The sequence below is a fragment of the Antechinus flavipes genome, chromosome X (assembly GCF_016432865.1).
Source record: "Antechinus flavipes isolate AdamAnt ecotype Samford, QLD, Australia chromosome X, AdamAnt_v2, whole genome shotgun sequence".
NCBI classification, from domain to species: Eukaryota; Metazoa; Chordata; class Mammalia; order Dasyuromorphia; family Dasyuridae; genus Antechinus; species Antechinus flavipes.
The window spans coordinates 54,139,250-54,166,239 of NC_067404.1; the positions used below are offsets into that span (position 1 = coordinate 54,139,250).

General features: G+C 47.8%; 1 protein-coding gene across 4 annotated transcripts in view; it reads left to right on the top strand.

Annotated features, from left to right (window-relative positions):
• Positions 1-11,665: 11,665 nt before the first annotated feature.
• SEPTIN6 (septin 6) overlaps positions 11,666-26,990 on the top strand; it is a 61,090-nt gene continuing 45,765 nt past the window's right edge. Inside the window, exon 1 of one of the 4 annotated variants that reach the window (XM_051969001.1) lies at positions 11,666-12,347. In XM_051969001.1, coding sequence (XP_051824961.1) covers positions 12,318-12,347 — 30 coding nt within the window. In that variant the 5' untranslated portion in view covers positions 11,666-12,317. The remainder of the gene's footprint in view (positions 12,348-26,990) is intronic. The other 3 variants (XM_051969004.1, XM_051969003.1, XM_051969002.1) reach the window with 3 other exon arrangements.

The following is a 26,990-nucleotide window of genomic DNA, read 5'->3' on the forward strand; positions in this document are numbered from 1 at the left end:
AATAGAGCGCCAGACCTGCAGTCAGGAGGATCCAAGTTCAAATCTGCCATGTAACACTTCCTAGCTGTGTGACCCTGGGCAAGTCACTTAACCCCAATCGCCTCAGCAAAAAACAAACAAACAAACAAACAAAAACCCCACAACAACAATTTCTTTACTCTTCTGGTTCCAGTCTTTCCTCTTTGGACTTCTCTATCATGTCCCTGAAATGGTCACTTTCTCCCCTCTCTTTCAGCTCCCCTTTCATGTGTTATCTTCCCCCATGAGAGTGTAAATCCCTTGAAGGCAGAGTCTACTTTGTTTTTTGTTGTATTTGCATTTTCAGTGCTTACCACAACGTCTGATACATTGTAAATCACTTAATAAACGCCTGCCGACTTGACTTGAATAGAGAAGTATGAGGAAGATGGAAAGATACATTGGACCTAAGATGTGTTTCTGGGAAAGCCCTGACCGTGGTCCTAAGGCTGAATGGAAGGGTGAGATTGCCGCAGATTGTGGCTGGAAATGCTTTCAGTGATCCCCAGCCTTCTGACTTCAGTAGTTCCCTCATGTTGCCATGTCTATCATGAAGCTGTACAGTCTTCAAGGAATTAGTTGCGTGGACAATGAAAGGTAGAAGGAATCAAGACATTATGTGAAAGTTATGAAGACCTGGAGCTGGAAGAGACTTCAGAAGCCATCTTGGCCAAATCTATCATTTGACAGATAAGAAAACTGAGGCCCAAGGTCATACAGAGGATCAGAGTTTTACACTGGAAGGGCCCTCGGAGGCCAGATTTGAACTTCTTCTCTTTGTCTCTATAGCCAGTGATCCATGTGACCAGGAAATGAGGTCAGTCATATATAAGTGTATATATTTCTCTGCATAGTTCCTATCCCTGACTAGACCAATGTGTCATGACCCCATATGGGGTCTTGTAATTGAATACGGGGGTTGCAAAATTATGATTTCTTATCAGTGAATATTTGGTTCATATAGCTATTTTACACACTTATATACTGGGGCTCCCATAAAAATTTCTTGGACAAAAAGAGGTCACGAGTGGAAAGAGTTTCCAAAGCCCTGGGTAGACTATAAATTGAGTGAATTCAAGATGATGTCACCTAAAGTTCGTTAGCTTCTCTTGCCCCACTCAGAGATATTCTTGACATACAGCAAATATCTAAGAAATGTTTCCTGAATTGGAAAAAAGAAAGCAAAAACAGGAAATATTGGATTACTTGCTGTCTAGGGGAGAGGGGAGGGAGGGAGAAAAATTTGGAACACAAGGTTTTGCAAGGGTGAATGTTGAAAACTATCTTTGCTTGTATTTGAAAAATAAAAAGCTATTATTATTTTTTAAATTTTTTAAAAGAAGGAAAGGGAAGTTGAGATCACATTGAGGAGGCTCTAGACGCTAGGATTTGGATTTTTCCTTTAAACAATGGCAAGCCATTGAATAGGGATTGCTGTGATCAGGCCTGCTCCCTTGGCAGATGACTTTATAGATGGAGGATCGATTGGAGATGAATGACCCTGGTAGAGGAGTGACCAATTAGGGGTCATGACAATTACTGAGGTAAGACATGAAGGGAGTCCAAACTAGGACGGTGACAGGAGGAGGGAAAAGTCCCTTGGCAACCAATGGGAGGTAGGGGGTAAGGGAGAGGTAAGACTTAGAGAATGAAGGTACTAGCCATAGAAAGAGGAAAGTTCAAAGGTAGCAGGTTTAAAGGGGAAGATGATGTTCAGTTTGAGATGTGATGAGTTTAAGAATGACACATGGCCATCAGCTACATGGCTGGGCGGTGCAGTGGATTGGAGTCGGGAAGACTTGAGTTCAAACACGGCCTCAGACACTTACTAGCTTTGTGCCCTGAAGTCACTTAACCGTAATCCATCTCAATTTTCTCAGTTATAAAATGGCAATAATAGCACCTCCCTCCCAGAGGGACTGAGAACATCAAATGAGATAATATTTATTAAGCACTTAGGACAGTGCCTGGAATATAGTAGGTACTTGATACGAACTTGTTCCCTTCCCATCATTCCCCTCATAAAAGATGCCAGACTCTAGAAATGAATATGACAAGCAGATTCTTTCCCAGAATTCACCACTTGTTGTGGGAGAGAATTCTAGGCAGAAGTAAGAAGCTGGAAGAGAGGAGTTTGTACTCCATCCTGAGCATTGAGCTACAGCTGATTTCTTGACACCGGCTTCCCTGTTCCCTCCTCTGGGACTCTGACAGGCTGATGATGCAAGACAGTGGTACTTGGAACCAATGGGATGCTATCTATAGGCCCCAGGTCGCTTCCTTCTCCATGAGGGGAGAGACAGAGACAGGGGAAGAGATTACCCTGCCTGAAGCCAAACCTTCCTCTCATCTGATCCTTATCCGCTCCCTTGCACTCACCCCACACAGCCAATCTGTTGTCAATGTGGAGGATGAGAGGTAAAACGACAGGAAACAGAAGTCTGAGCTTCTAGCTTATCGATTTATTCAACAATGCATGTCAACTGTCGGGCAGATTATGACCAAGCCCGTTCCTCAGCTTAGGGCTGGACCCCAAAGACGGGGGGAGACAGACTTTGATATATGAAAAACAATTAACCAAATAAGACCGATGAATCAAAAGGAAACAATTAACCAGGATCCAAAATTAGGTGATCTGATTTCTCACTGGAAGAAAGCTGGGACTTTCCAAGTTGAGAGGAAGAGAGAAAACAAGTGCAATTCCCTGACATCAGAAAAAGGTGTCCCCCTTCGTCTCCCCATGTCAAAGGTCTGTGAACAAAGAGCCATAGGAAATAGTAACCGATGGATCAGTATGTGTTCAGTGTTCAAATAAGACATACGGGCTTGCTGGAAATGTATAGTTCTTTTTTTCAAATTAAAGCTTTTTCTTTTCTTTTCTTTTTTTAATTTTCAAACCCTATGCATGGATAATTTTCAACATTCATCCTTACAAAACCTCGTGTTCCAAATTTTTTCCACCTTCCCCCCCACCCCCTTCCCTAGATGGCAAGTAATCCAATACATGTTAAACATGTGCACTTCTTCTATACGTATTTCCTCAATTATCATGCTGCACAAGAAAAATCAGATCAAAAGGGAAAAAATGAAAAAGAAAACAAAATGCAAAAGCCTCTTATTTTCAAAACCTATGCATAGATAATTTTCAACATTCACCCTTGCAAAACCTCATTTCCCCAACCCCCTCCCCTATGTTAAAATATATGTTAAATCCAATATAGGCGTACGTATTTATACAATTGCTGCACAAGAAAAATCAGATCAAAAAAGGAAAAAATGAGAAAAAACAAAATGCAAGCAAACAACAGCCAAAGGGAAAAGTGCTATGTTGTGATCCACACTCAGTTCCCACAGTCCCCTCTCTGGATGTAGATGGCTCTCTCCATCGCAAGACCATTAGAACTGGCTGGAATCGAGATGTATAGTTCTGAGAGAAAACTCCTTGCATCAACCTTTGGCTCTGACTGGGTTTTTGGTCAGCCCTTGGGTCTCTAAGCAGCAGGAAGAGGAGGTTCAGCTTCCCAGACACACAGGGCCAGGTGCAAACAATACAATAAAGTTTTCTCCCAATTCCCACAATTGAATAAAGTTTTCTCACAAGATAGAATTTGAATTAGCCCAGTAATTCAAAAGAAAGGAAACTGAGCTAACTCCAGAACTGAGTCACAAGATGGAGTCTGTGGGGTTCACTCAATTCCCACAATTAACCACTCCCCGTCCCAATTCCTTCCATTCCCTCACTAAGCCTTGTCATTTCTGCCTTTACCACATTTCTCCTATGTCTCCTATTCTCCGCTCACAGTTATCACACTGTTATTGTTCATCCTTCCTTCTCAAAAGGACCAATAACATCAGGAGTATTTTTTTTTGGCCAAGGCAATTGGGGTTAAGTGACTTGACCAGGGTCACACAGCCAGGAAGTGTTAAGTGTCTGAGATCAAATTTGAACCCTGGTCCTCCTGATTTCAGGGCTGGTGCTCTATCCACTGCACCACCTAGCTGCCCAGGAGTATGATTATTGACTTGCATGTGAACTGGATTTGAGTGAGGCAGACCTGCAGGGTCATCAGCCTCTTTCTCTCCTCTTAGTCATTGGAGTCCAGGGACAAGACAAAGGTCAAAACAACTGGTGATGTCCCCAGGATGCAGTGGGTGATCTTGACTTTTTTTGGTCTAGGTGGGAGAGTTGAAATACTGCCCATTGCCATTTCTCAAATGTCCCTCTACTGCCGTTACTCATTTACCTCTCTTTTGAGATAAATCTTCATCACTTCATACTTGGACTACCACAATAACTTGCTGGTTGATCTCCCTTCCCCTCAAGTCTTTGAAAATCGCCTTTTCCCAATCTTGACCTCTCTTGACTTCTCTACAGCCTTTAACACTCCTTTAATCACCCACCTTGATTCTGGTCTCCCCTGGTTCTCTTCCTCTGTATCCTGCTGATCATCGATTTCCTTCGCCAGCTCCTCATCCATGTCATACCTGCTAACTGTGGGCATCCCCAGGCTCTGCCCTGGCCCCGCTTCTTTTACTTACTATACTCTCTTCCTTGTGGATTTCATCAGTTCCCCAAAGTTTGATTAGCATCTCTCTGCATTGGATTCCCAGAGCTGGAAAACCAGCCCTAGTCTCTCTCCTGAATTATAATCACACATCTCCAACTGCCTCTTGGACATCTTGACCTTAATGCTCGCTAAACTTGATAAGCATCTCTAATTCAGCATGTCCTCAATATCTTCCTCAATCCCTTCCTACCTTCTGAATTTTCTCATTATAGTTTCTTTAAATTCAGTTTTGTTTTATTTTTAATACCAAATGCTCTCCATCCTTCCTCTTGTCCTACCCACCAAGGAGACAACCCCCCCCAAAGAAAAAACCATTACAAATTTTTCCTAATACACTTCTAGATCTTAATCTAGGTCTCATCTTTGTTCTTTCCCTGTCAGGCTTGTCTGTCTACTCAATTTTATGATCAGGCTGGGCATCCAATTCAAAATATGCCCTAATCGGAGCTCTACGAGCAGTAGCACAAACAATCTTTGTAGTTATGCAAAACAAATGTATTCATTAGTCAGCTTCAAACAAAAAAAAGCCCGAGGAAGGGAAAAAATGGGCTCCAGTCTGACTTGTGTGTCCATCAGTTCTCTATCTGGAGGTGGGCATTTTCATCATGAGTTGTGTGGAATTGTAGTTGCTCATTGTGTTGATCAGAGTTCCTTCGTTTTTCAAAGCCGATTATTTTTTTTAATATCGCTGTTCCTGTATACAATATTTTCCTGGACCTGCTCAGTCCATTGCATCATTTCATGCGGGTGTTCCAGGTCTTTTTGAAAACATCCCCTTCTTCATTTCCTATAGCATGTTTGTGCTCCATCACATTCATATACCATAATTTGTTCAGCCATTTTCCAATTAATGGATGGCACCCTTTCATTTTCCGATTCTTTTCCACCACAAGAAAGAATCATTACAAATATTTTTGTACAGAGGGGGCCTTTTCCTCCCCTGTCTTTTATCTCTTTGGGGAATAGACCTATGGGAATTGACCTATGGGTCAAAGGGTATACACATTTTAATAACTTTTTGAACATAGTTTCAAATTGCTTTCCAGAATTTCCACATTATTATTAAGGGCACCACCACACTTCTAGTCCCTTGGATATGTCCTCAACCTTAGCATCGTCCTCAACCTTAGTATCGTCCTCTCCCACTCTCTCCCCTATCTAATCCATTGTCAGATCTTGTTGTTTCTATTTTCATAACAGCTTTCCTAAAGATTCACTTGTCTCTACTCGTAGAACCACAACCATAGTTGAGGCCCTTACCACCCCTTGACTGGACTTTTGAAATAAGCTTCTAATTGTTCTCCCTAGCTCAAGTTTCTCTCTATTCCAACGGCTCCTCCACTAGGGCTAGCAAGGTGATTTTTCTAAAGTGTAATTCTGAAGACGAACAGCAGGGTGACGGCAGTAGACATCTTCCTGAATTCAAATCTGGCCTCAGACATATCCTAGCTGTGTGACCTAGAGAAAGTCCCTTAACCCTGTTTGCCTCAGTTTTTCATGCAGACAATGCGCTTAAGAAGGACCTGAGTTCATATCCAACCTCAGATACTTACTAGCTGTGTGACCCTGGGCAAATCATTTTGCCTCAGTTTCTTCATCTGTAAAATGACCCAGAAAAGAAATGGCAAACTCCTCCGGTAGCTCTGCCAAGAAAACCCCAAATGGAGTCACAAAGAGTCTGACGTGACTGAAATGATGGATCATGTTACCTTCCTCTCCTTAACGAGTTCCCATGGCTCCTTACTATTTTCAGGATCAAGTATAAACATCTCCAATTGGCACTTAAAGCTCTTCAGAACTCAGTTCCTTCCTACCTTCCCAGTTCATGCACTCTATGATCCATCCACACTACTCTCCTTGCTATTCCTCAAGCATACAATACTTCATCTCCTGGCTGTCCCCCGTGTTTCATTTCGCTTATACCTTTTATTTTCTCTGGCTTCATTCAAGATTCTCTCAAAGTCCACCTTCAGCAGGAGGCCTTTCCCTACTTCCCTGCTCCTGAATGCCTTCTCCTCTGAGATTACTTCCCATCGATTCTGTACACATCTTGCCTATATCTAATTATTAGAATATAATCTCCTTTGAGGGCAGGGACTTTCCCCACTTTCTTTGCATCATCAGAGCTTAAAATAATGCCCGATAGACTCATGTCAAAGAAAGAGAGAGTAGTAAGAAAAGAAGCAGTGTGGTACAATAGAGAAAACACCAGATTTAGGGTCTGGGAGACCTGGTTCAAATTCAACCCCAAAGATTTATTAGTGTGATTCTGGCCAAGTAAGTTTATTTCTATGTATCAGTTTCCTCCTCTGTAAGACAAAGAGGTTGGACTCAACAGCCTCTAAGGTCCTTTGCCTCAGTTTCCTCCTCTGTATAACAAAGGGATTGGACTCCTTTCCCAGGTCAGATCTCCGGTCTTGTGAGAAGGAAGGAGAGTCAGTAGTAGTAAATGTCAGGCTGGAGAAGACCATACTAAAGTTGAGGACATGTCTAAGTGACTAGAACCACAAATGCAGTAGCAAAAATGGTAGCAAATAGGAGCGAATGTTATCAAGGAGCCTGAGGAATGAGAATAAATACATTGAGTTGAATGATAAGAAAGGTTTCGCTGACCTTGGGGAAAGCAGTTTGAGCGTAAGGTCAGTGACGTAAAACCAGATTAGAAGGAGTTAAGGAATGGGTGAGCATGGGGCAATGGTAAAATCTTTCTAGAAATCTGGCTGTGGAAAAGAAAGATAAGATAATTTTGTGGAATAGTAGAGTCAGAGAGATTTCTTACAAGGGTAGGGACAACTTAAACATAAAAAGGGAGTGGGCAGGTAGAAGGTCTGAAAGCAGAGAGCCAGGAAGACGTTGAAGACAAAAGAGAGGGAAGAGATGGCGGGAGATGGGATCAAGGCCATTGGGGAAGGAGTTGACCTTTACAAGGGACATGGCTGGTCCTTCTTAGGCTGGAGGAGAAAGACAAGGGTAAAAGAGGACACAGACAGAGCGGAGGAGGGGAGTTGAAGGAAGCTCATGGCCTTGATCTCTGTAAAGTAGGTTTTGAGGTCATTTGCTGACAGTGAGCACCCAGTGAGTGGGTATGAATCGAGGAGCTTGAGGGGAGTAAAGATTTCCAACAATTGCTGTGGAGGACATGAGAGGGAGTCAGTAATTCACAATTGACGTAGCCGTTAAGGGCCCGGTGTTCATTAGTGGTGAACCCCATCAGCACAGTTTCCTAACTCATTGGGGAGAAAAGGTGGAGAGGGGAAATCATCCCGGGATTATTGCTCTTTGGTCATTTGCAGTCATATCCAACTCTTCATGATCTCATTTGGGATTTTCTTGGCAAAGAAACCGAATGATTGGCCATTTCCTTCTCCTTCTTGTGTGACAGATGATAGGGAAGCAGGATTAAGTGACTTGCCCAGTGTAACACAACGAATCTGAGGCCACGTGTGAACTCAGGAAAAGGAGTCTTCCTGACTCCAGGCCTGGCCCCCTACTCACTGTAGCACCACTTAGTGACCCTCTCCAAGGATTAGTAGGACAGAACGGCAATGAGGAATTCATGGGTAGAGCAGTGACTCAAGGCTCACAGTACTGTGGAAAGAGTACTAGTTCTGAAGTCAAAGGACATGAGTTCACATCTGTCATCTGCTACCTCAAAGACCCTGGGAAATCACCTCACTTCTCTGGGTCGTTATTTCCTCAACAGTACATTAAAGGGGCTAGACCAGATGGTTTGGGGGTTCACTCTAATTCTATATGATTCTGAATGATGGGAAGTAAAGCCAGGACAGAGAAAGAGGAAGTGATTTTTCTCTTAGTAGGTCTGACAAGCTAATAGTGTGGGTATTGCCATATCAATTTTAATATATACTTAAAAAAACTAAGCTGGATGGAATAGATACACAATTTCACACACAATCTTCTTTTTTTGTTCTTCTCATATACGAAAATATTCGTGTTTGTCAAATTCATAACAAAAGCATCTTTTTTTCTTTAAAAAGCATTTGTTTTACTGTTACTCCCCTACTCACTAAACTCTAAATGGCTCCCTATTTCTTCTAAGATCCAATTTAAGCTCTTCTGGCTTTTAAAGCTCTTTACAACTTGGTTCAAACCTACCTTTCTAACCTTATTGTACATTACTGCCCTCGATTCACTCCACTATCAGTCAAGCTGGATTTCTAGTTTCTCTCTTTTTAAATTAGCCAACCCCCAAATAAATGAGCTTTTCCATATAGATCATGAAAAAGAAATAAAGGATTGCAGTGCAAATAAGAATGTCTGTTATGTACAGCTGGATTTGAAATATGCACATACATATCTACATCTACTTACATATGTATACACACGTTTATGTGTGTATGTATATAATCAGTTTAACCTGGAACTCTTGATTCTTTCATTACTTTGCGGAGTGACCTTGGGAAGTCATTTCCTGTTTGTAAATGCCCCTGAGTATAAAATGTCAGGGTTGCACCAGATTCTTTCCAAGGTTCCTCTCAGCTCCAAGACTCTCTGATAGTATCTGGTTCCTAATAGGTATTTAACAAATGCTTGTGGGGGTAGCTAGGTGATGCAGTGGGTAGAGTGCCAGGACCAGGAGTACCTGAGGTCAAATCCCACCTCAGACACTTACTAACTGTGTGACCCCGGGCAAGTCACTGAACCCTGTTCGAGTCCAATAATAAGAAATGCTTGGGAATTATTTCCTTGACTGACTGACTAGGACTGTTTTTCACCATCAGCTCAATTGAAGCAATGTGGCTGTAGTGTATACAGCTGGCCTTATGAGCCTGAAAAGTCAGGGTTCAAGTTCTGTCTCTAACACTATATGACCCGAACTTAGGCAACTCCCTAAAAGTCTAAATGGAAGAAAAGGTGCCCACTTGCAGTGCAGAAATTCCCTCCTGATCTGGGAGTTTTCTGTGCCACTGGAATCCCACATTCCAGTTCCTATCCCTCAAAGTTTTGTTTTTCATTTTCTTGGCAAAGACACTGGAGTGGTTTGCCATTTCCTCCTCTGGCTTATTTTACAGATGGGGAAACAGAGGCAAACAGGGTTCAGTGACATGCCCAGAATCACACAGTCAGTAAGTGGTGAAGGTAGAATTTGCACTGGGGTTTTCCTGAGTCCAGGCCCAGCCTATATCCACTGCAGCCTAGCTTCCCACTTCATTATATAACATTCTCTAATAGCCATTAACTGTTTAGTTCCCAACAGGGCATGGGGAACTTACAGTGCTAATCTTTCCCCATATCATCTCACCCTTCCATAGCACCCAGCATAGCGCCAGGTATACAACAGGGGCTCAGTAAATACTCATTTTGATTGGGCCTTCTCTCTTCTTTTTCTTCCTCTCCTCTCTATTTCTTCCTCTCCCGAGTAGCATCTATTTGGGGGTGCTTGGTATACAACAGGGGCTCAGTAAATACTCATTTTGATTGGGCCTTTTCTCTTCTTTTTCTTCTTCTCCCCTCTATTTCTTCCTCTCCCGAGTAGCCTACATTTGGGGGCATTCATCGTCCTGTATTCGTTCCCATGGGAGACAGCATAGGGTAGTGGGGAAGGGATCGGGCCTGGAATCAGGAAGAAGTCAAGCTCTGTCTCAGACACAATAGCTGTGTCATGCTGGGCAATTCATTTGACTCCTCTGGGCCTCCATATTCTCATTCGTACAACTAAGGAGTAGGATTCAAGAGCCCATAAAGTCCTTTCCAGCCCTACATCTGTGACCTCCTCTGTCACCTTTAGGATTGTGTACCTTAAAAGGATCTCAGAGGACAGCTAGTCCAACCCTCTCTATTTACATATAGGAAAAGTGAACCCCAAAGCTAAACGACTTGCCCAAGATCATACAAATAAATAACAGAGCTGATGGGACTTGCACTCAGGTCTTCTGAGGCCTGATGCTCTTTCTAATAGGTCATGGGCTCATCTCATTAAGTCCTCCTCCTCTTGTTTCTTTTCTTTCTCCCCTCTCTTCTGTCTTTCCTTCTCCCTCTCAACTTGTTCCCTGTTCCCTTTCTGCTTTCTCCTCACCATCCCAGGCTTTGTGACCAGTTTAGGGAGAGCTAAGGAGTTGATTTCCTAGCCTGCATCACTCGGTTAGCCGCCTAAGTCTTACAAGGCATTTTTCATAACATAGAGGAAGAAAGAACAAGTAGGTGGGAGAAGAGAGAGTGAAGGGAGGGGAGTGGAGAAGAGAGGAGGACAGGGGAGGGGAGGGGGCAACCTTTGCTTTTGGGCCCCTGGGTCAAGCTTCATCATCTCCCCTGGCTTGCTTCAGCCTGCCAAGTCAGGAGTGAGGGATAAGGGGAAATCAAATTGTAGAGACAGGAGAGCGCTGGAGGTTACTCATTTCTCGTTCTCCTCCCTCCTCCCCTCTCTCCCCCCCCAATTAACTGTCTCTTTCTCTCTTGGCAGCCCTATTGCCCACACAAAAGGGGCACACGCTCTAAGCCCCGAGCCTGGAGCAGCCGAGAGGTTGGCTTTCTGAATTGGGGTTCCCTTACCAGTAGAAAGAGTCCACCTTGCTCCTGCAACGTCCTAGGGCAGAGGGGAGGGGATTTTTTAGGGACTGCCTGAAGGGAAGCCTTTTATTTTCTGCTCCCCTCCCCCATAACCCTCAGCACTTTGTTTCGGCGATGGCAGGTGCCGCAGCCCCGGGGCCGGATCCCCGCCGGCCCTTGGGGACAGCTGGAGTCCAGGGCTGGGAGGTGGAGGTGCTGGTGTGTGCGTGCCTCGGTTCGAGTGAGTGTGTACGTCTGTGTGTAAGTGTGTTTGTGTGTGCGCTCTCGGAAGTGAGTTGCTTAGCGTGTGTCTGTGGGTAAGCATGTATGTGAGTGTGAATAAGGCTCGGTGTGCGCTCTCTCGTGTGTTAATGGGAAAGCTGGGGAGTGTGTGTGTAAGCGTGTGTCCGTGGAAGCGTGTTTGGGGGGGTATGAGTGTGTTTGTGTGTGAGCGCGCGCGCGCCCACGGGGTTTGGATGCGGACTGCAGCGGGCAACCGGGACAGAGCAGGGCACGGGGCTCGGGGGTGGGGGTGGGGGCTCCCTATCCCGCAACCCCAGGACCAGGGATTCAGGGATGGGAGGGGGGGGTAGTGTGGTGCGTGTGTGACCATTGGGCCAAGCTCGGGACGTACCACGGAGCCCAGTGAGGGGGGAAGGAGGGGAGATGGCATGGCCAGGCCCTGGAGGGGAGCCTAAGCCCCAGTCGCCCTAGGAGTGAGGTCGCGGGCCCGGTGGCAGGGGAAGCGAGGGAGGAGGAGTCTGAGGCGGGGAAGGGCCAGCCCTGAAGGCCGCTCTCGGCCCGCTGGCCCCTCGGAGGAGGTGGAAGATCTAAGGCAGGCTGAGTTTGGCGGGGAGAGGAGGAGGGGAGAAAGAGAGAAGGGGCAGGGGCGGAGGAGGGAGGGGGCGTCCCCTTGGCGCTGCCCCCCCCCACGCCTGACTTGGTCGCGCCCAAAGTGTAACACTTTCTCTTTGTCGGAGAAGCGCCCCGGCTTCCTGTGCAGTAGCTGGAGAGGCGGCGAAGGCAGCAGCGGAGGCAGCGTCCCGGCAGCAGCAGCAGCGGCAGCGGCAGCAGCGGCAGAGGCAGCGTCCGGCTAGCAGTGGGGGCACAGTCCTGGCTGCGGCGGCGGCGGCGGCGGCGGCAACAGCCCGAGCAGCAACGGCGGAGGCAGCAGCCGGCACGGTGGCAGCCCCGGAGCGCGAGCTCCTCCTTGGGGAGGGGGCGATGGCGACGGCCGATGTGGCGCGCCAGGTGGTGAGTGACGGCCCGATGGCCCCACGGCGCAGCGTCCGCCGGGCCCCCAGCCTGCCCCCTGTCCGGACAGTCCAGGAGCCGCAGTCCCCGCCGGCTGCCGGGGCGTTGCCGGCGGACGCGTGGCCACCTCGGGACCCCCGTCGCGCCCCCAGAGCATCTCGCTCGGTCCCTGCGCCCAGGAGGCTGAGGGACACACTCTGTCCCCCGGGGCGGTGCGCGGGGCCGAGGCTGAGGGCGCGAGCCAGGGCAGTGCCCTGCGCCCCGCGCCCCGCCGAGCGCGCGGCAGCGGCGGCGGCGGCGGCTCTGGGGCGCTCCCTACGCGGCCGTCTTTGTGGTTCTGCCTGTTTGGCCGCACGTGTAGCGGGGTGCGGGTCCGCATGCGGGCCCCTCTGAGAGTGCGGGGGGGATGGGGCTCGAGCGCGCTCGCGCAGCACCCGGGGTGGACATCGGTGTCTCCGCGGCTCCGCGTTTGGGTCGGTCCGGCTGTGTTTCGCGGTGGTGGGGTGGGGCGCGTAGGGTGCTGCCGGGTGGCCGCTTCGGCTGTGCCCCTGTACCTTTGCCCTGACCTTGCCCACGTTCTGGTGTGGCCCGGGGTTTTGGGGGGTTCGGCCCATCCCTTGGCGCTGCCTGTGCTCCGCTGCCCAAACCCGGGGAGCCAGCCCAGCTCGGTGGGGATGTGGGGGAAAGGGTCGGGATCTCCAACCGTGCATCTCTTTGGATTGGCAGCCAACTCTGGAAAAATGTCCATTTTTAAACCTCAAGTTTTCCATCCTGGGAGGTGCCCGGCATCCCATAGCAGTGACCTAGGACCTTCCATTCCTGCTTTGCAGACCACAAGCACATTTGGAAGAACAGTAATAATCATAACTCAGCCCCCACCTACCATGTCGAGGAAGAGTTAGTGCAAGCGGTACCACAAAATCGGGGCTTTTTCAAGTCTGTGTATACTAAATTACGGTCGGCCAAGCTCTCGACGGTTAGGATTTCAGATGGGGTTGGAATGCTCCAGATCTGGGATTCCACGTATGACCTCAAGCAAGTTCCCGGCCCTCAGTTTCTTTCTCTGTAAAAGGAAAGGGTTGGGCTAGCTGATCTCTGAAGTCCCTTCCAGCTCTAGTTCTGGGATCTAAATGTGGAAAATAGAGATCCGGGAGTGAAGAGTTTTGCCCAAGTCACTTAAGCTAGTCAGTGGCAGTTGCCAAGAAGAGATACCGAGTCCAAGCTCTGGCTGATGGCATACTAATTAATAGAGCTGAAATACTGGATGTCACAAAGTCCAGCATTTTCATGGGCCTTGGACTTGGTTTGTCTGGCTCGCTCTTTCATAGACCTCTCAGGTAAAAGGAAGGCACCTTGGAAATAATCTCCAACTGCCTGATTTTACAGAGAGGGGAAACGGAGGCCCGGGAAGAGAAAGGAATTCTCCCATGATCACACAGCTAGCAATTAGGACGGTACCAGGAAGAGAGAGGAACTCTCCCATGATCACACAGCTAGCAATTAGGACTGTAGGATTGAAGATCAGAAAAGCTCTTGGAGATCGTCTGAGTTTCTCATTTCACAGAGAGGGAAAACTGAGCCTCAGAGAGGGGCCTAAAGCCGGTAAGCAAAGAAACAGATGAGCAGAGGCTCCAAGTCAGGGCTTCGGATTTCCATCTAGGCACACTCCCTGCCATATCTCACCACATATGCATTCAAAGGATTTAGAGCTGATAGGCTCTTTGGATAGGATTTAATTCAAACCTTCATTCAGGGCCAAGAGGAAAGGAAATGACTTGTCCAAGGTCACACAGGTGGCGAACAGCGATCTCCACCCAAGCTGGGGAAGTGGGGGGAAGCCTGGGAACAATGTTTTCTCTAGTAAAGCTGCCCGGCCACCTTGGGGCACGAATCTGGGAATTTGACGTCATTAGCACCACTCTGTCGTGTGTTTAAATGTTTTTATTAATGCCTTTTGTTTTTCTATCACATTCATTTTGGTGTGGAGCCCTCCCCTCTCCCTTCCCCAGGGAGCCATTTCTCCTAATAAATATTTTAAAAGAAGAAGGGCCCGGGGAGGAGGGGGAAGGGGGGGAAAGAGCATTTCAGTTAAACCAATCCACACCCAGACCAGTGTCTTTTCGTCTGTTTGATATTCTGAATCTTTAGTCCCCCCACCTCCAACAAGATGGAAGGGAGGGAGAAGTCTGTCCTAAGTACTTGGACTCAGAGGCCAAGGCCCTCTGGGTAAATGGCTGTGGGGCAGATGTTCTAAAGGGAGTGAGGGGAAATATCACCCAGTTCCAGTCCCCTAAGAAAAGCCCAAACTCCGGGATTACAAACACCCTATTTGTCCTATAGACCATTGTTATTTCTCTGACTGGGTCTTATCTTACTCAGACCCTGCTGTGTTAGGAGAAGCTATAGAATATAGGATGAAGGAAGAAATCCTAATCTCGAGATCAAATGTGAGTTCAAATTTTACTTTTGCTACCAGCTAATGGCGAGTTACTCCAGCCCCATTTTGCCCATCTAAAAGAAATGAGGGGGTTGGACAAAATCCCAAAAGCTTTTAGCTTTGAATACAAAGTAACTCGGTACTCGTCCTCAGCTACAATGTTACATGTTTCCTCAACCGATTGTATCACTCCTTACTCCCTTTACCCTGGCTTCCTCTTCAGCTTTTACTTATGGATCATTAGCCTCTCCCCTTGATGTATCCTCCACGTTTTAACTGAGTCCCTGATCAGGGGAAATGGGGCTATCTATTCCCTTTGGCCAGAACTGAGCCCCCATTTGTTTGCAGGCTGTTTTTCCCCAGGAATAAGGGCAAGCTGATGGGGTTTCTTAAGTGGGAGTGAGATTCCCTGATGACCGATCGGTACACAGGTTGTTCTTTCCTAGGAACAAGGGCAGGCTGGTGGGGTTTCTTAAATGGGGGTGAGATGCCCTGATGACCAGTATACAGTCTGTTCTTTCCTAGGAACAAAAGCAAGTTGATAGAGTTTCTTAAGTGGGGATGAGATTCCCTAATGACCAACCAGTACACAGGTTGTTCTTTCCTAGGAACAAGGGCAAGATGATGGGGTTTCTTAAGCGGGGATGAGATGCCCTGATGACCAGTACACAGGCTGTTCTTTTCTTGGAACAAAGGCAAGATGATGGGGTTTCTTTTTTTCTTTTTTTATTATAGCTTTTTATTGACAGAACATATGCCTGGGCAATTTTTCAACATTGTCCCTTGCACTCACTTCTGTTCCAACTTTTCCCTTCCCTCCCCCTACCTTCTCCCCTAGATGTCAGGCAGTCTCATACATGTTAAAGATGTTAAACTATATCCTAGATACAATATATGTGTGCAGAACTGAACGGTTTTCTTGTTGCACAGGGAGAATTGGATTCAGAAGGGAAAAATAACCCGGAAAGAAAAACAAAAATGCACACAGTTCACACTCATTTCCCAGTGTTCCTTCTCTGGGTGTAGCTGCTTCTCTCCATCATTGATCAATTAGAACTGAATTGGATCCTCTTATTGTTGAAGATGGCCACATCCATTAGAATTGATCGTCATGTAGTCTTGTTGTTGCCGTGTACAATGATCTCCTGGTTCTACTTACTTCACTCAGCATCAGTTCGTGTGAGCCTCTCCAGGCCTTTCTGAAATCATCCTGCTAGTCATTTCTTACAGAACAATCATATTCCATAACACTCATATACCACAATTTATTCAGCCATTCTCCAACTGATGGGCATCCACTCAGTTTCCAGTTTCTGGCCACTACAAAAAGGGCTGCCACAAACATTCTTGCACATACAGGTCCCTTTCCATTCTTTAAGATATACTGGGATATAAGCCCAGTAGTAACACTGCTGGGTCAGAGGATCTGCACAATTTGCTAACTTTTTGAGCATAGTTCCAAACCGCTCTCCAGAATGGCTGGATCCGCTCACAACAATGCATCAGTATCCCAGTTTTCCTGCCTTCCCTCCGACATTCGTCACTCTCTTTTCCTGAAAGATGATAGGGTTCCTTAAGTGGGGGTGAGATGCCCTGATGAGCAGCAGAAAGCCCTGGCCCAAATCAGGGGAGATGGCTGTGGAAAGACTAGCTCATCCTGAAAAGGTAAAAGAGAACCCAAAGCCACAGTTTAGGGTGAATTGCTCATTAAACAGCTTTTATTAAGCAAGCACACCGGGCCAGGCTTGGTCCTACATGCTGGGCCTATGCATGCAAAGGGAAGCCTGTCCTTTCTCCCAAGGAACTTTTGTTATGGGACAGAGGCAGGGAGGAAGACATGTACACAGATAAATATAATAAAGTGTACAGAAAATAAGTCCATGGCCATTTTGGCCAGGGTTGGGAGTGGGCAAGCACCGTTGCCTGGTGGGGGCGATGGGGCAAAGAGCAGAGAAGGCTCAAATAGGAGGTGGCAGCTGGGCCAAGCTTTGAGGCAATTGGGTGGTGTAGTGGTTAGAACCTCAGTCCTGATATGAGGAAGGCTCATCTTTTTGAGTTCAGATCTGGCCTAGCTGTGTGACTCTGAGAAAATCACTTCACCCCGTTTACCTCAGTTTCCTCATCCATCAAGGGAGCTGGAGCAAGCCACTTTAGTATCTTTGCTGAGAAAACTCCAAATGAGGTCACAGAGTCAATCGTGACTGAATGTTGTCACATTCCAAGAAACACTGGTGAGGAGGCAGTGGATTTCAGTTGTAGGGGACTGCCTGGGGATAAAGATGCAGACATGGGAGGCGCTGTTGATGAGGAGTAGAGAGTAGGTCACCTTGGTCGAAAGGTTGAGTCTGTGAAGGGGAATGATTGTAATGAGCCCAGAAAGGGAGACTAGAGTCAGACTGGGAAGGCTTTTAGATTCCAGGAGTCTTATCTTAAGGTATCTGATCTCAGAGGCAATAGGGAATCCCGGCAGCTTCTTGAACAGGAGAGTGACATGGTCAGACCAGAGCTAATTTGGGAAGCTCAGCTTGTTAATTGTGTGGAAGATGGGTCAAAGAGAGGGCAAACTGGAGACCAGTCTGGAAGGAGTAGTAGTCCAGGGGAGAAAACAATAAGGGCCTAGGCAATGGAAATGGTAGTCGGATGATGGGACGGCAGGGGGCACATGGGAGGGGTATCATTGGCAGGATTTGACCGTTGGCTGGACGTGAAGGTGAGAGGTTAAGAACCGAGGACGTCTCCAGGCTTGGGACCCGGGGGTAAGGGGAAGGATGATGGCACCCTTGACAGAAATAGGGAAGCTGGGAAAGGCGAGGGGGTTAGCTCACGGCTCCAACCGAGTCCTGTGATGATGAATGGCAGCCGGGCAGTCTCGGGCAGCGTCACTGTTTCCAGGCCCCAGCAGCCCATAGCTTTCTTTGTACCGTGAGCCCCTTGGGCAGGCACTCTGGGGAAACCTATGGACCTTCTCAGAACAAGGGCTTTAAGCGCACAAACTAAAACCCAGGATTTTCAAGGAAGCCAATTATATTGAAATATAGTTATGAGCCCCCAAGAAACCCCCTCAGGTTCACAGAACCAAGGTTAAGAGCCCCTGTTAAGTCAACAGCATTTATAACATGGCGCTAGGCATGGTGGGACATATAAAGGGGCTGGGAGGGCTGTTTGCTCAAAGAGCTTAGGGGCTTGTGGAGGAGGGAAGTAACCAGACAGGAAGAACACCTCAGGGTTTTTTTTCCTGGTGTTTTCTGCTTTCACATCTATTCATTTCTTTGAATCTTAGAACAATAATGTCAGTAAGGCAGCTAGGAAGGGGGTACGGTGGTTGGGCTCAGAATCAGGCAGACCCGAATTCGAATCCCGTCTAATGGACTCCCTAGTTATATGATCCTGGGCACGTCATCTGGAAAACGAGACAGCTTTGATTCATGGGTCTCTCAGCTCTGTGGAGATCTGCGTTTCTTATTTCTTGGATGTAAAATGAGGCCCTTTTGATTCGTCGGTCTCTCAGCTCTGTGGAAATCCGTGTTTTTTATTTCTCAGTTCCATTTGGGGTGGGGAGTGGGAGGTGGGATGGGGAGAATCAATGGCCCGGAGGGATGAAATGATATGCCCAGAGTCTCCCTGCCACTTAGAGGAAAAACTGAGGCTCTGCCCAGAATCCCCTGCTCCTTTTCCCATCTCCATCCCGTGCTTCCCCCCCCCCCCATATCCCCACCAGCCTTTTATTTGGTTTGTGTTGCCCAGACTCTGAAGGGATGCAGGAATATCTCAGTGCATGATGACCCACAGAAATGCCATGGATATGGATAACTGACTTGACTATATTATATAATAGGATTATGTAATAAAAATAATACTTTAGTTTAATATGGCCTGCTTCTTTGTAACAGCTTAAAGGGCCCCCCGACTGCCTTCCCATCGAGTAGTAGTGGTCTCTTCGCTGTAAGGATGGGGAAACTGAGGCACCCCTCTGGGCCATCCAGCCTTTTAGGAATACTTTCCTTGGGTGGAATTTCTAGGAAAGCATCCCAAGAACCCTGCTGTCCTTTCTCCCTCCTCCCCATTCCCCTTTTGCTCCCATAAAGCAATAGAAAGCTTAGTTAACTGTGAGAGAGCTCAGTCATGGATTCCGGGCTATTTTGTCTTGGTTCTCTAACCCCCCCCTCCCCAAACTGCTTTAAATAAACATCGCGGAGCCACCATCCAAGTAATGAGAGATTATTTTAAGGAACAACCGGTGGGGGGGGGGATAAATTAGAAAGCCAGCCCCTTCCTCCCGAGCTTGGCAGGAGGAGGTGTCTGCCGTAGGGGGTTGAAACTGGGTTTCTCTGCCGCCTGCACAGCGGTTGGGGGGGGGGGGTGAGAAATCCGGTTCCCCTCTCTCTCCCTGCCTTCTTGTTAGACACAATCAGCCATCTGCTGGTTCGGCAGGGCCCTCCGCTGGAGGGGAAAGGCCTGGTCGGAGCTGGCTCACGGGGACGGGGCCTTAAGGGAGCGGATGAGAAAGGGGCCTCCTGAGGTCAGGGCCGGGGTGGGTGCCCCTCGTGCCCCGGAGGAGGTTGCTCAGAGAAGAGAGAACAGGTTTCTTTTTCAGATTCCTAGTAAGCAGGGTCACGTTAGTAGTTTATTGCTCTCGCTCTCGGGTAGGCTCCCAACAATCCCCGTGGAAACCGTGGGTGTTATCCTGCCCATTTTACAGATGAGGAAAATGAGCCTCCAGTGAGTGAAATGAAATAACTTGCCCAGGTCACACGGCTAATTAGGAGTCTCCTGACTTCCCTGGGCCTCAGTTCAAATGAGGAGGTGGCCTCTGAGGTCCCAGTTTTTGATCTAGGATCCTACCGATGCTCCCTTTGCCTCAGTTTCTTCCTCTGTAATATGAAAACCAGCCCCAGATCTTCTGGCCTGTAGCTTCAAGCCCAGTGCTCTTGTATGGTGGAGGCCTGGGCGTCCCTCCAAGGGCACTTGAATATTTCCACCAGGGCAGGTGGGTGGGGGCGGGGTGACCTGACCTTTTTGCATTTTTCCAGCTGGGTGAATAGTGATCTTTGAGGAAAACTGCTTCCGGGTCACCCAGCCCTGAACAGGGTGGGGCATCCTTGGCCTGAGGATGATATCTTACCTCCAATCTGGCTGGTTTCAAGCTTAGTGACTTCTGAAGCCCTGAGGACTCATTGATAAAACTGGGTGGCCCAGGGCCTAAGGGATGTTTGTGTGTGTGTGTGTGTGTGTGTGTGTGTGTGTGTGTGTGTGAGAGAGAGAGAGAGAGAGAGAGACACAGAGACAGAGACAGAGACAGAGACAGAGGCAGACAGACAGGAGAGAGAGAGGAGACATAGAGACAGAGCAGAGACAGAAACAGACTGACAGGAGAGAGACAGACAGACATACACAGAGAGACAGACAGACAGACAGACACACACACACACACACACACACACACACACACACAGAAAGAGAGAAGGGGGAAGGTGAAGAAAGGAAGGACAAAGGGCTACAAAAAAAGTCAGCCAGGGAGAAGAAAGAGGGACCCTAACGGGGTGGTTCCCAGGCCTCGGCCCTTGGGCCCCGCTCATTTTCCCTCCGACCTTTCCAGATCCGACTAATGTGTGATTCTGACTTTCTTTCATCCTGCCGACTCAGCTCGGGCCCAGTTCTTTCTTTGCAGCCTCTTGTTCAGGACAGGGACGCAGCCAGGGCTGGATGACAAATCCATGTCTCCCCCTTCCCTGCGTACTCAGATGCTCGGGCTCCCCTGGCCCCCAGTCTCTGAAGTCCCTCCCGTCTCCTTAGCCCCGTGCCCGGCGCACGGTAGGCAGTTCAGAAAGGGAGAATGTGCTGCTCTGTTACTGTTTCCTGCCCCCCAGGGGGCCAGACCGCCCCCTCCACTTGAGAGATGGGCAGTGTGACCTGATACAGAGCCCTGCTTGTGGAGCCAGGAAGCCGGCCCGGGGCTGCGTGACCCCGGGTCACTTAACTTCAGTGCCCTGAACTGCTCCGGGGGCCTCAGGGATGGCGAGAAGGCACTCGTGCCCCATGCTTGGAATGCAGTCCCCCTCCCAGGACTCTTAGCAGCCCCCAGAGTACAGGCGGCACCCCCAGATGAGGCCTTCGCTGCCCTGCTTCCAGGGTCTCCCCATCCCAGACCGTCCCAATTTTCTTTTGTACACATATACCTGTCTACGTATCCTTTCCTTTGACAGAAGGACAGGTATGTCCTTCGACATACTACTATATGGTACTAAGTATTTTATAAGTCTTTTCTCATCTGAGCTTCACAATGACTGAGATAGGTGCTATTATTATCTCCATTTTACAGCTGAAGAAACTGAGGCAAAAAGAGGCTCAGGATCACATAGTTAAGTGCTAAGGCTGCATTTGAATTCACTTCTTCCAAACTCCAGATCCAGCTTTCTGGCCACTACTCCACCATTCTGGCTCTGATAGTCTGGAAGCTTCCTGAGGGTAGGAACGACCTCATTCTTGTTTTTTCTTTAGTACAGTACCCAGTTAATATACACACACAAACACACAGACACACACACACACAGGCACATACACAAACATAGAAACACACAGACACACACAAACACACACAGAGACACACACAGAGACACACACAGAGACAGACACACACATAGATACACACACAGAGACACAGACACACACACACAGACACACACACACACACACACACAGAGTTGATCTGGGAAAGGAAAGTAGGGAAACATAAGTGATCCATTAGGTTTATGCTCTACAGGGACTCCTTGCTTTAGGCGACTGGTGTGGTCCGGAAAATTGGATCTCCATAAATGGCATCCTCCCTGAAATACACCATGAGGCTGCCTCCTTCAAGGAATCCTGCGGCGGAGCCCCTGACATCTCACATTCAGCGAGCACTTATTAGGCAACTGGGAATACACAGATAAAATCTGGAGGCAGGGCCTGTCCTGGGGAGCCTCCGGGCTGCCGTGAGGACACAGCATACACGGGCGGGGCCGGTCTTCGGGACCTCGTTTCTCACCGCCGAGGTTGGAGGTCTTCCATCCGCCCTGTTTCCCTTTCTGTTCTCTCTCTAATCTCCATGTTTTCGGTTTTGGGGGAAGCTGAAGGCGTCTCCAAATTAAGTTTACTGTAGCCTTCTGCCACCTTTGAAAAAGCAGGTGTCAAGGCAGCAGTGCAGTGGTTAGACCACCCACCCTTGGAGTCGGGAGGACCTGAAAAAGCTGATATCAGCAGACAGGACTGGCACGGCATTAGGGTCTCAGATTTAGACCTTGAAGGGACCTTAGAAGCCATCAGCTTCATTTTACAGATGAAGAAACTGAGGCACATCTACTACACAGTGGGTAGTAGAGTTAAGAGTATACAGCTAGGTCCTGGGACTCCAAATCTGGCTCTCTTTCCACTGTACCATATTGCTTCCCCAGTTTTGAAAAGAGAGAAATGAAACCCAGGAGAGATGAGGAAATGAGAGCATTCAGTTGCTCTAAATGAGTTCAAGATTCTAAGCCCAGAGGAAATGCATCCTGGGTACCGAATAGTCCCCTCACTGCCTCCTTGATCACTCATAATCCAGCTTTCCTACTCCACCCTTGACCTGAAACCAAGCTCCTTAAAGGAATCCTACAAGTTAGTTACTAGGATCTTTTTAGGGCTAAACCTTTAAGCTTTTTTTTTTTCAGTCCTCATATTTCTTGACCCCTCTGGAGCATCTCACTCTGTGGGTTAGCTCCCTTCTCTTAGATACCTTCTCCTAGATACCTTCTCCTTGATGTCCTACCAGTTAATTACTAGGATCTTTTTAGGGCTATCTCCCTCACTAAACCCTTTAGCTTTTATTTCAGTCCCCATACTTGTTGACCCCTCTGGAGCATGTTAGCTCCCCTCTCTTAGATGCTCTCTCCTTGATGAGTTTTTGTAACATTTCTCCCCGTTGATTCTCCTCCTCCCTCTCTGACCTCTCCCTTACTGTTTCCTTTGCTTCTGATGACAGGTCCTTCCCCTCATATACAAATGTATCCATGGCCTTCCCAACACATATGAATGTATCCATGGCCTTCCCTCCATGTAAGAGAGTATCCATTCACATCCTTCCTGCCACGTACAAGTGTATCCATATCCTTCCCATCGTTTACAAGTTCATCCACATCCTTCCCCTCCTGTATGAGTATATCCCCAAACTTCTCATCTAGGGCCTTCTCTTAGCGACATGTGTGTCGTTCAACATACAGAGCACCCCACCCCTTGTCCCAGCCTTTGCAGAAGCTTTAGCCTCTCGCTTAGGCCTCTTAGAATCCTTGCCTCCGTTTCGGGCACGGCTTGGACGTCTCCTTTCTACAAAGCATCTCCTGCTTATTGATGCTTATCGACAATACCGATACAAAGGCACTTTGCTCTTCCTCAACATTTCTTTGCATGTATTCTGAATGGATTTCTCTGTGTTCATGTCGTTTCCCCACGTTCCCCAAGCCTGCCATCTAACCGGAGGCCATCTCGTCTCGTCTCACTCCCACTCCTTTGACAGAGGAGGAAATGGAGGCCCATGGGGGCAAATGACTTACCCAGGGTCTCACAGCTAGCCATCGGTAAGAACAAGAATTCAAAGCCAAAACTCTGACTCTAGATCTTCTCACTGGTTCACACTACACGCTGAGCGAATGGGACCATCCCGACACCTTTGGTGTCTGCAGATCAGGTAACGGACTCAGCCCAAATCTGGGCCCGTCTCATAGTGTACCGTGGTGTGTTATTCAAGGCTTTTATTGTATCAGTTTAACACACCATGATTTTTGCGCATTAAAATGGGTGAAGGAGAGAGGTGAAGATAGGACATTCTGGTTAATTGTTTTCTGGTTAGATAGATACAAAGAAACACCCCATTCCCATTTCTGTCCTTGTTGCTGAAAGGCTTTCAAACAGTTGGCGTCCACCTTTCTGCCTGTTCCATAAGCAGAGGCTAGTGATCATCTTTCAATCACTGTTTGCTGCCTGAGAGTCATGCAGGATTTCATTCAGAACCCAAGTGGTTACTGCCCTAGATTGGAGAGGGAGAAGGTCCAGGAGCTGAAGTACACAAGGATTCATTCATTCATTCATTCATTCATTCACAAAGATTCATTCATTCATCCCCAAGGATTCATTAAGTACTTGCTGAGGAGGCCGGGGAAACCGAGACAAAACTGAAAATCCTTCCTGCCTTGAAGAAGCCTCCATTCTACGCGAGTAAGGATGAACATCTCTTGGAAGTTACGCTTTTGACTAAATCTTTCAGATAGGTCGAGTTCTTTCGATGAACCTTTTTTCTGGAGGAGAGAAACCTAAAAAGGGTTCTAGTGAAATTGAGTTTACGGTGCCATGGGTGTATGGGGAAGGATGACAGATTTTTGGAGGGAGATTTGATAGATAAATGGTCCCTGTCTCCAGTCTTCTTTTATCTGTCTAGACAAATAAAACAGCCTCAAGGATATAATTTAGGCATTACTTCTCAATACCTCATTCAGCGTGGTGCCTTCTGTCTCATTCAAGATGGCTGCCACCCAAATTATCTGGCTAGGGAAGCTAAAAGCATACCTGATTTTCTTTCCTTCCTTTTGGATGTTGGGATGCAGGGAGCCCAAGGGGAATTTCAACAAACTCTAGTTCATCGGAGCACCAAACCTGTGTGAATGCCCCTTTATGTGGATGTATGTGTCATAGTATGTGTGTGTGAGAGAGACAGAGACAGAGAAAAGGAGGGAGAGAGAGAGAGAGAGAGAGAGAGAGAGAGAGAGAGAGAGAGAGAGAGAGAGAGAGAAAGAGAGAGAGAGAGAGAGAGAGAGAGAGAGATCCTTTAGACTGATTGCCACTGGCTTGGAGAGCACAGCTTCAGAGGGATGTGGGAAATGCCGACTAGAGACTGTGGGTCCCCAGAGGCCTTGAATGTTGCTTGCTCGCTAGCTGCGTTAGCTGCATTGGGCTTTCCTCCGGCTCTAACTGTATTTCAGAGCGGTGACAATTTAGGAGAAGTCGGGCCCTGAGAGCCAGCTCCTCCCTCTGTGCAGAGTGTAGCTGATGGTGTTCGATCAGAAACTAAATTGGTGCGTCTTTAACGAAGCGGCGAGGAGGAGGAGGTCGCCATATCTGCCTACGAAATGAAATATGATAGATAAGCATCCTTTGAAAGTGGAGGTGCCTGTAAGCGAGGAGAAAACAGGAAATGAAACTGGAGAGGTAGTGGTGGGGGTGGGGGGAATGGTGGGGGGTGGGGTGGCTCTCAAAGGAAAGCCCTCAGGAACAGGTCTCTTCTCCTCTGGCTGCCCTTTAGCTCTGCCCACAGTAATATTATAACTTTTGCTGGTAGCAAGAGAGACTAGTGTCTTGGGACCCAGTCCAGAATGGGCCAAGAGGACGAAGCTTTGTGTGGCCTTATTGTGTATCGGGATGGTGTCCCCTGTCATCAAAGATGGCCTTCGGGCACACTAGCATTGGTCGCTGGACCCGTGAGCATTATAAAGATGGCCTCTGGGCATAGTAGCATTGGTCACTGGGCCCATGAGCATTATAAAGATAGCCTCTGGGCCCACTAGCACTGGTGAGCATTATCAGTTCAGTCAGATCCGCCTTTCTGGGACATTAGTCACGTACCTCCCGTGTGCTATATTAGCAGTTCAGCGAGACCTCAAGGAAATGGAACCCCGCAGATGGGGGCCTTTCATTATCCACAGTGGTCAAGCTTTAGAAGAAAGCAAGAAGAGTTTTTTTCAAAGCTCTTATCTGTCCGACTGCTCCCTCAGACATCAACCACCCTGACCAGCTGAAACGGATGGTCGACAGCGTGACTGATGGGCTGCAGAATCCCCGGTTATCAGAGAGAATAATCACAACAGTAATAATAGCTACTGCTGAGTACCGCTTTAAAGTTTGCAAAGCTCTGTGCATAGATCATTTCATTTACCTTCATTATCTCAGGGTGCTGAATATATGATCTCATTTCCATATATTGCCTCATATGAGACTCGAGGCAAAGCTCAGCTTTGACTTATTCAAGCAAAAAAACTGCAGATATATCTAAGGGGGGGAAGGGAAGCTCTGTCTTCAATCCTCAGTTAAGATAAAAAATACAGTTAATTTTGGGGGAGTCCATTTCCACCCCTGGAGTTCTCTAGTACTTTTGGTGGGCTTTTATCTCCTGACTCAGAGTGTCCACTGGCTGGCCTCCATACTTGGCTCTCTCCTTCTCCTCATTTCAGCCCCCTTGCCTCCATGCTGGATCTTTTCTAATCTTGGCCTTCTGGCCTGCCCACTTGGCCCTTTCTTCTTCCTCATTTCAGCCTCCTGGCCTCCATGTTGGGCCTTCTCCTCCTCATCTTGGCCTTCAGGCCTTCCTCAAATCCCACCTTTGCACTAAGGTTTTCCCAATTTTCCTTCATCTTAGTCCTTTGCCTCTCAGACTGTTCCCAAGCTATCCTGTCCCACGCCCTTTTTGGAGGGAGGTCTCTGCAAGTCTCCTCTCCCATTAGACCGAGAACTCCTCCAGAGCAGGGACCGTTTTCTTCATTTCCATGTCTCCCCAGCACTTAGTGCACCCGGCGCACAGTAGGCAAATCGTTGCCTGGCTGTCAGACTCCGGCTTTTACAAAATCTCTTCTTGCTTTCTCCTTCGCTAATTGTTTGTTGACTACTGGCTGACTTTGGGTAAGCTAATTATCCTTAATTAGTTTTTCCAATCAAGCCGAGGAACCCAATGTGCTAGTTCCAGTTTGGGTTCTGTCTTAGGGGTCATGAGGGATAGCAGAAAAGAGTACTGAACTGGAAATCGGGAGAACAAGAGCCCAAATCTGGCTTCATCTGGAGCTTCAGGCCTTCAGACCCCAAGGAAATAAGTCCCTTACCCTCTTCTTGTATGAAATGGGGAAAGTAATTATCCTTTCGCTCCCTACCTCCCAGGGCCATTGTAGACAAAGGGCTCTGTAGCTTGGTACCTGACTCAGTGACCTGCCCTGCTTCTGAAAGGCGGATGGACAAGTGGGCTTTTCAAAACAATATTCATTAAGCTTTTATTAAAAAGTCTGTGTTGGAAAAACTGTAGGAATCGGTGTCAGGAGAGACGTGGGTTTGAATCTCACCTCCCACCTCAGTGAGCTTGGGCAAATCCTTCACCTTGAGCTTCAGTTTCCCCATCTGTAAAATGGATTTATTAATGTCTCTGGCACCTGCCTTCCAGG